Source organism: Vanellus vanellus (assembly GCF_965231255.1).
Source record: "Vanellus vanellus genome assembly, chromosome: 2".
In the NCBI taxonomy this organism is placed as follows: Eukaryota; Metazoa; Chordata; class Aves; order Charadriiformes; family Charadriidae; genus Vanellus; species Vanellus vanellus.
Genome location: NC_138906.1, coordinates 169,698,968 through 169,708,261, shown reverse-complemented (window position 1 = coordinate 169,708,261; position 9,294 = coordinate 169,698,968). Strand labels below are relative to the sequence as shown.

The 9,294-nt window shown below is 54.2% G+C and overlaps 1 protein-coding gene across 1 annotated transcript; it reads right to left on the bottom strand.

The window, feature by feature from the left end:
• Window positions 1–7,269: 7,269 nt before the first annotated feature.
• On the bottom strand, window positions 7,270–7,578 carry LOC309669210 (feather keratin-like; the record flags this gene model as incomplete). The annotated part of the gene is made up of 1 exon (XM_082479813.1): window positions 7,270–7,578. The coding sequence occupies one exon, from the start codon at window positions 7,576–7,578 to the stop codon at window positions 7,270–7,272; it is 309 nt and encodes a 102-aa protein (XP_082335939.1).
• Window positions 7,579–9,294: the final 1,716 nt, after the last annotated feature.

Genomic DNA, 9,294 nt, shown 5'->3' with positions numbered 1-9,294 from the left:
TTAAATATTAGGAAGAATTTTTTTACTTTGAGGGTTGTAAAGAACTGGAACAGGTTGCCCGGAGAGGTTGTTGAGGCCCCATCCCTGGAGGTGTTCAAGGCCAGGCTGAACGTGGCCTTGGTCACCCTGGTCTAATGGGAGGTGTCCCTGCCTGTTGCAGGGGGGTTGGAACTTGATGATCTTCAAGGTCTTTTCCAACCTAAACCATTCTAGGATTCTATGATCAGGCCTGGTACACATCTTGCAAGCCCTGTGGTGTTGGGGGGCTGGTCACGCTCCCCAGAGTCTTATGTTGGCCCTTAGGTAGTGCTCCCCTCAGCTGGTGCTGGCACGTTTGCAGCTATGGCTCTGGCATGAGACAGTGCTCAATGTTCGGCACCTCACAAGGGTGAGGTGAGTTTGTGGAGAAACATGAGTTTGTGGAGAGCCCGTGAGTGTGGTGAGAGGCAGTGGGGGAGTGTGAGGAACAGGCAGGGGAGGCTGGTGAGCCAGGGCCTTTGGGAGTCTTTACTTGAGGTGAATGCCAAGGGGTGAGGCTCTCTGCATAGGGTTTGATGGTCAGCAAGAGAATTTGGAGATAGCAGAGGGCATTGCAGGTGAGGATGGTGCTCGTTGCTTCAGAGTTGTGGCCCTGGTGTTGGTGGATGCGTGCCCAAGGGTTGCTGACTGTGAAGGCCTGCCCCAATTAACCCAAGGTGAGTGCTTTGCAGGCTGTTTGTCAAGCCAGCCGCGCTTGTTGCTGAGGAAGGTGAATTGCGGTAGGAAGGAATGCTTTCCAAGTGGATATACGCAAGTCCCTGTGGCCTGAGAGGTGGTACTCCTGACTGCCATGGGAGCTGGCTGATGTCCTCGAGAGGCCTCTGTGGATTATCTTGTGAAGGTCATGGTGCCTCGGAGCAGTTGCTGACGGCTGGAAGAGTGCTCATACCCCTGCTGTCTTTGAGAAGGTCGGGAGGGATGACTGGTGAAAGTAGAGGCTGGTGAGCGTGACCTCGCTCCTGTGGAAGGTGATGGACAGAATCAAGCCATCAAGCAGTGCCAATCCCAGGAATGAGAAGCAGGTGGTGGAGAGTCATCAGCAAGAAGTTACGAAGGAGAAATGATGCTTGACTAACCTCAGTGTCTTCAAAGCTGAAGTGACTAGCTTTGTGAATGAGGAGAGAGCTGTGGCTGGTACTTACCTCAGCTTTTTCATAAAAACTTGGACGTTTTCTCCTCCTAGGCAAGCTCAGACCGTTTGGGTGCCTAAGTGGCCCGTGAGGTAGACTGTAAATTTGTGGAAGGGCTGGTCCCAGAGCCCTGTTATGAGTGACCCGAAGTCCAGTTGGAGGCAAGTCTCAAGTGATATAGCCCAGGACTCAGGCCCGTGGCGCCAACTGTGTTCTACATCCACCTCAGTGTCCTGTGCAGTGGGACAGAGTGCCCCCTCAGAGAGTTGGCAGCAAGTGCAAAATCTGGCGGAGTGGCTGAGGCAGGGGTTGATTTTGGCAGCATTCAGAGGGAATTGGAGAGGCTGGAGAAGGGGGCTAGAGTGCAATCTCCAGAAGTTGAACCGAAGGCAATGCAAAGTCCTGCATCTGTGGAGGAATACCGCTGGTCACCAGGACATGCTGTGGGCGGCCAGGCTGGAAAGCAGCTTTGCTGAGCACAACTTTGTGTTGCTGGTGGAGAACAAGGTGAGTAGAAGGCAGCAATGCAGCCTTGGGGCAAAAGAGTTCAAGAGTCTCCAGGGCATCATTGGGAAGAGCGTTGCCAGCAGTTTGGGGGAGGTGATCGTTCTCTGTCTTTGGCACTTGTGAGGCCCTGTGTGGAGTTGTGGGCTCCCCATCGAAAGACAGACAAGGACTCAGTGAAGCGAGTGAAGTGCAGGGCCAGCAATACACTGAAGCGAAAGGCCAACCTTCCTCTGAGTGGAAGCCTTGAGGTCTGGGAGGTTTTTCAGGCAGGAGGCAAGGCAAGGGGAGATGTCCTCAATGTCTCTAAATCCCGCATGGGAGGTGTCGTGGTTCAACACCAGCCAGCAATCAGGACATCCGCTCCCTCACTCCCCCACAGCATGATGGGGAAGAGAATCGGAAGAGTAAAAGTGAGAAGACTCGTGGGTTGAGATAAAACCCATTGAATAGGTAGAGCAGAAGCTGCGCACAGGAGCAAAGCCAAACCAGGAATTCCTTCACTCCTTCCCATCGGCAGGCAGGTGTTGAGCCATGTCCAGGAAAGCAGGGCTCCAACACGCGTGATGTTTACTTGGGAAGGCAAACGTCATAACACCAGATGTTCCCCACCCTTTTTAATTCTTCCCCCAGCATTATATACTGAGATGACGTTGCATGACGTGGACTATCCCCTTGGTCATCTGGGGTCAGCTGTCCCGGCCGTGTCGCCTTCCAACCCTTTGTGCACTCCCAGCCTACTTGCTGGTGGTTCGGTATGAGGAGCAGAAAAGGCCTTGAGTGCTCAGCAACAAGTGAAGCCATGAGTGGGCTGTCAGCAGCATTCTCATCTTAAGTCCAAAACACAGCACTCTAGCAGCTGCTAGTAATAAAGTCAACTCTATCTCAGCGGAAACCATGGCAGGAGGGAATGAGAACACATGAGTCAGCCTCTTCTCATGGGTGGCTGTGGCCAGGGCAAGGGGAGATGGAGAAGCAGCTTCCAAGTGCAGGTAGTAGAGGCCAAAGGCTTGGTGTTGATGTCATGTGTCAGGGCATTTGGCAGATGCGCCCAAAGCGTAGGTGAGGTGGGGTGTCGTCAGTGAGGTCATCCTGTGGCACTCGTGCTGTGTGGTCTGTGGGTGTGTTTTGAAGAGAAGGCCCCTTTCCTCGCCGGCCTGTCAGGCGTCTCTGGGCTTTGGATGTGTGCCGGGTGTGAGGCGCTGCCCCTTCTGTCATGTGCGGTCCTTCCCTTGCTTGATGCCCGCTCTCTAATCCTGTCTTTAGGCCTGGCCTTTCCTGTTGGGTATGCTCTGTGTGTGTCTTGGTACCCCTTTTGCTTGTAGGGTTGTATTTAAGAGAAAGGAGGGCCTTGTTGGTCCTTGGTACCTTTCCTGGGTTGGCAGTGTAAGCAGGCAGAGGAGGGCTGTTTGGGAGAGCAGGACATTTTCCTAGCAGCCCTGTTTGAGATCTCACAATACCTGTGCTGTCAGGAGTCTGGTCACACTCCCTAAAACCGAGTGTTGGGCCTTGCATGTTGCTCCCCTTCCCTGGTACTGGCATGGTTGCAGCCATGGCTCTGGCGTGACACAGTGCTCAATGTTGGGCGCCTCACAAGGGCAGAGGAGTTTGTGGAGAGCCCGTGAGTGTGGTGAGAGGCAGTGGGGGAGTGTGAGGGGCAGGCAGGGGAAGCTGGTGAGCCAGGGCCTTTGGGGTTTTTCCTTGGGCTGCGTGCCGAGGAGTGAGGCTCTGCACAGTGTTTGATGGAGAGAAGTAGAATTGGGAGATTGCAGAGAGTATCTCAGGCGAGCATGCTGCACGTGGTGTCAGAGCGGAGGCCCTGGGTTTTGTGGCTGCATGCCGAAGGGCTGCTAAGTGGCAAGGCCTGCCCCAATTAACCCAAGGTGAGTGTTTTGCAGGTTGTTTGTCAAGCCAGCAGTGGTTGTTGCTGAGGAAGGTGAATTGCGGTAGGAAGGAATGCTTTCCAAGTGGATATACGCAAGTCCCCGTGGCCTGAGAGTTGCTAGTCATGAATGGCATGGAAGCTGGCTGATGTCCTCAAAGGGTCTCTGAGGATTATCTTGTGAAGATCATGGTTCCTCAGAGCAGTTGCTGATGGCTGGAAGAGAGCTCATGCCCCTGCTGTCTTTGAGAAGGTCGGGAGGGATGACTGGTGAAAGTAGAGGCTGTTGAGGTCGACCTTGCTCCAGTGGAAGGTGATGGACAGAATGAAGCCAGCAAGCAGTGCCAAGCCCAGGAAGGGCAAGGAGGTGATGGGGAATCGTCAGCGTGAATTTCAGAAGGTGAAATGATGCTTGACCAACCTCAGTGTCTTCAAAGCTGCAGTGAGTAGCTTTGTGACTGAGGAGAGAGCCGTGCCTGGTATTTACCTTAACTTTTTCTCATGCTGTCGGAGGTGATCCTTCTCTCTCTTTGGCACTTGTGAGGCCCTGTGTAGAGTCCTGTGTTGAGTTGTGGGCTTCCCATTGAAGGGCAGAAAAGGACTTAGTGGAGCGAGTGGAGTGCAGGGCCAGCAATACGCCGAAGTGAGTTGAGACACTTTTCTATATGTGATAGCCTGGAGAGCTGAGAGGTTTTTCAGGCAGGAGGCAAGTCTGCGCAGGGGAGATGTCCTCAGTGTCTCTAAATCCCACATGGGAGGTGTCATGGTTCAACGCCAGCCAGCAATGCTGACCTTGCAGCCGCTCGCTCACCCCCCCTCCCCCAGCAGGATGGGGAAGGGAATCGGAAGAGTAAAAGTGAGAAGACTCGTGGGTTGAGATCAAAACAGTGGAGTAGGTAGAGCAGAAGCTGCACATAGAAGCAAAGCCAGAGAAGGAGTTCCTTCACTCCTTCCCATCGGCAGGCAGGTGTTGAGTCATCTCCAGGAAAGCAGCGCTTCAATACGTGTGAAGTTTACTTCAGAAGACAAAATTGGTACCACAAAACATCACCACCCCCCTTCTTTCTTCTTTCCCCGGCATTATAAAATGAGTATGACATCATATGGCATGGAATCCGATCAATGCTTATCATTATCTAAAGGACAGGTGTCAAGAGGATGGGGTCAGAATCTTTTCAGTGGTACCCGGCGACAGGTCAAGGGGTACAGGCAATTGTGACACAGGAAATTCTGTGAGGAATTGTGAGGAAACACAACTTTGCTTTGAGGGTGGAGAAGCACTGGCACAGGCTGCCCAGAGAGGCTGTGGAGTCTCCATCTCTGGAGAGATTCCAAACCCACCTGGATGCGTTCCTGTGCAACCTGATCTCAGTGACCCTTTTTTAGAAGGGGGGTTGGACTAGATGTTTTCTAAAGGTCCCCTCCAAGCCCCACCATTCTTTGCATCTTTGCTTCTGTGATTCTGTGATCTGAACAGGCTGGATCAATGGGTTGAGGCCCACGGTATGATTTTCAAGAAGGCCAAGTGCCGTGTCCTGCACTTGGGTCACACAAACCCCATGCAGCGCTACAGGCTTGGGGCAGAGTGGCCGGAAAGCTGCCTGGGGGAAAAGGAGCTGGAGGTGTTGTTCGACAGCCAGCTGAATATGAGCCAGCAGTATGCCCAGGTGGCCAAGAAGTCCACTAGCATCCTGTCTTGTATCAGAAGTAGTGTGGCCAGCAGGAGTAGGACGAGGGAAGTGATCGTTCCCTGTCTTCGGCCCTGGTGTCGCCGCAGCCTGGAATCCAGTGTTGAGTTTTGGGCCCCTCACTACAAGAAAGACCTTGAGGTGCTGGAGTGTCTGCAAAGAAGGACAAAGAGGCTGTTGAGGGGTGTAGAGGAGAATTCTTCTGAGGAGTGCATGAGAGAACTGGGGTTGTTTAGCCTGGAGAAAAGGAGGCTGAGGGGAGACCTTATCGCACTCTACAACTCCCTGAAGGGAGGTTGTGGCGAGGTGGGTGTCAGTCTTCTTTTCCCAGGTACCAAGTGATACGGCAAGAGGAAAAGGCCTCAGGTTGCGCCATGGGAGGTTTAGATTGGATCTTAGGTAAATGTCTTCATGGAAAGCATTGTCAAGCAATTCAGGAGGCTTCCCAGTGAAGTGGTTAAGTCCCCACGCCTGGGGGACTTTTAAAGCAGTAGACATGGACATAAGGGACACGGTTTCATGGTGATGCAGGCTGTATCGATGGGCCGAGGCCAGTTGCATGAGGTTGAAGAAGGCCAAGTGCTGGGTACTGTGCTTGGGTCACAACAAGCCCATGCAGTGTTACAGGGTTGGAGCAGAATGGCTGGAAAGCTGCCTGTCGGAAAAGGAGCTGAGGGTGTTTTTCAATAGGTGTCGGAAAATGAGCCAGCAGTATGCCCAGGTGCCAGGATGGCCTTGAACATCCTGGCTTGTATCTGGAATAGTGTGGCGAGCAGGACTAGGGAAGTGATGGTCTCCCTGTAGTCAGTTTTGGTTCCCTCAGTGCAAGAAAGACCTTGAGGTGCTGGACGGAGTGTAAAGAAGGGCAAGGAAACTGGTGAGGGCTCTGTAGAAGAAGTCTTCTGAGGAGAGCTGGGGTTGTTTAGGCTGGAGAAAAGGAGGCTCTCTACAACTCCCTGAAAGGTTGCAGAGAGGTGGGTGTCAGTCTTCATTTCCCATGTACCAAGTGATAGGGCAAGAGGAAATGGCCACAGGTTGCACCATGGGAGGTGTAGATTGGATCTTAGGTGAATGTCTTCATGGAAAGCATTGTCAAGCATTGGAAGAGGCTTCCCAGTGAAGTGGTTGAGTCCCCGTGCCTGGGGGACTTTTGAAACAGTATGCATGGACATAAGGGCCATGGTTTCATGGTGTAGTTGGTCGTGTTAGGTTAAGGGTTGGACGCACTGATCTTAAGGGTCTTTTCCTACCTCAAGGATTCTATGATTCTGAGTTTGTGCTCCCATGGAGAACTTGCGTCATACAAATGGCTCGAAGTGTTTAGAAGACTTAGTTTAGAAGAAATTAGTGTTTCCAAGCCTTTGTTTGGGCAAGTGAAGGGCTTGTGTAATGTGCTCAAAGTGCACAGTTTGAGAGTTGTGGTTTTGCTGGGGACATCGTTCGTAGGTGAGCTCTTGTGGCCCTTTTCCACCCAACCTGATGGGCGGTGTATCCCTGGCTTTGTGGTGGGTGATATTGGAAGAGCCTTGTGAGAAGAAAGAAAGTGGAGGCGTGTGAGTCTGTGATGCAGGAGAAGTTTATTGAGGCCAAAGAGTGCAAAGGCAGGAGCACCAAGTGGAAGGGAGCTGGTCTGATGAACAGGTAGGGTGGCCATCACCTTCCATCCCTTCTTCTGTGAGACAGACATTGGCAGAGCAGCAAGGTCTTCCTGGCCCGCAGTAGGCGGAGCACCCTAGAGGTCTGCAGTGAGCTTTGACTTGTCCGAAGGTGGTGCAGCAGAGAGTAGTGGACCCAGTAGAAGGGGCGATGCAAAGAAGGCAGTGTGAGAAGAGGAGGAGGCACATGGGCCATGTTTGCAGGCAGCGCGGGCTGGCCGTCTCCCTGCTTTCCGTGCTTGGTGCCTTGAGAGGAGGAGCCGCAGGGAATGATCTTGTCTGCAAGTAATGGCCTGGATGTGCGAATCCTCAGTCCCTGCGGTGACTTGCATGGCGTGGGTGGTTGGTATGAGGGCTGCTGGCGAGGTCCCTTAGCAGGGGTAGCAGCCTCTTCTGCCGCCGAAGCAGCCCAGGCCTCCCAAGCCGTAGCCGTAGCCGAAGGCGCCGGAGGAGACGGGCACTCCCTGGTAGCTGAGTTCGTTTCCCACGGCAGCGGATGCGGAGGATCCAACGGCGGTGCTCTGTGGGAAGGAGCTGAGGATGGGTCCTGGCAGGGTGACCAGCACGGCGGGAGGCTGGATGACGACGCGGGAGTCCTCGCACTGTCGGACACAGGGCTCGTTGCAGCTGTTAGCCAGCGGGGTGGGTCCGCAGGGGCGGCAGAGGTCGTTGCAGGCCATGTGTGTGGTGTGGAGGGTCCCTGGAAGAGAGGGTGTTGAGAAAGCGTAGGGTGGTGGTGGTGTGAGGGGGATGTTGCAGGAGGGTGAGGGAGTGGGGAGGGCTGTTGTGGGTGCGTGGGGAGCGCGGGTGGTGAGGAGGCGTCAGGGCTGCTGAGGCTGTGGTCAGAGCGTGTTGGAAGAGAAGGTGCATGTGGGTCAGGAGAAGGAGGGGAAGGGGGTTGAGGCTCACCTTGCAGGGCGCGGAGGAGAAGGCGTGAGGAGAAGCGTGTGAGGGAGAGAGGCGCTGGTTGGGCTTTTATGCTGGTCCCCGAGGGGCGGGACAGGCTTTGCGCATGGCAGCATCATTCAGCAAGCAGGTCTTGCATGCCGCAGCGTGGCAAGTAATGAGGTGGTTTGTGTTTACCTCCCCACAACGCACCCTTGTAATGTCCTCCTCTTGTGGACTTGAGCCCTTGGTCCTGGCGGCAGCTTTCAAGCAGCAGTTTTAGAGGCCAAAGCCTTGGTGTTGATGGTGTGTGTCAGGGCTTTTGGCAAATGCGACCAAAGCGTAGGTGAGGTGGGGTGTCGTCAGTGAGGTCATCCCATGATACTTGTGCGGTGTGGTTTGTGGGTGCACTGTGAAGAGGGTGCCTCATTTCTTCACAGGCCTGTCAGGCTGCTCTGGGCTTTGGATGTGTGCCGGCTGTGAGGCGCTGCCCCTTCCATCGCGTTTGGTCCTTCCTTTCCTTGATCCCCGCTCTGTCAGCCTGTCTTTATGTCTGGCTTTTCCTATTCGCATGCTCTTTGTATGTCTTTGTGACCGTGTGGCTTGCAAGGTTGTAGTTAATAGACAGGAGGATGCCTGTCGGGACTTGTGGTGCCTTGGTGCCTTTTCTGGGGTGCCATGTGAAGCACGCAGAGGAGCGCTGTTTGTGCAGCAGGACGCTTTCCTGGCAGCGCTGGTTCAGAGCTCGCAATCCCTGTGCTGTTGAGAGGCTGGTCGTTCTGAGTAGAAGCTTGTGTTGGCCCTTGCATATTGTTCTCCTTACCTGGTGCTGGGACTTTGGAAGCCATGGCTCTGGGGTGACGCAGTGCTCAATGTTGGGCACCTCAAAAGGGCAGATGAGTTTGTGGAGAGCCCGTGAGTGTGGTGAGAGGCAGTGGGGGAGCATGAGGGGCAGGCAGGGGAAGCTGGTGAGCCAGGGCCTTTGGGGTCTCCGCTTAGGGCACGTGCTGAGGCCACTTCCCTGCAGAGCGTCTTAAGTGAAGCAAGAAAATGTGGAGTTTGCCAAGGAGAGTTGGAGGCAAGCATGCAGGAGGTGGCTGCAGAGCGGAGGCCCTGGTGGTGGTGGCTGCATGATGAAGGAGTGCTGAGTGGCAATGCCTGCCCCAGTGAAGTGGAGGTGAGTGTTTTGTAGGGTGTTTGTCAGGCGAGCAGTGGTGGTTGGTGAGGAAGATGAACTGAGGTAAGACGGAGTGCTGTGCAACGGGGTGCAGGCAAGTCCACAGGGCCTGATAGGCTGCCCCAAGGAACGCGGAGGGAGCTGGGTGATGTTTTGAGGAGAGCCCTGTACATTAGCTTGGCAAGGTTCTGGTGCCTGGAAGCAGATCCTGAAGACTGGAAGAGAGGTCATAGTCCTCGTATCTTGAAGACGATAAAGATGGAGGACACGAGAAAGTAGAGCTTTGTGAACCTGACCTAGTTTGCAGGGAAGGCCATAGATGAAATGGTCCTGG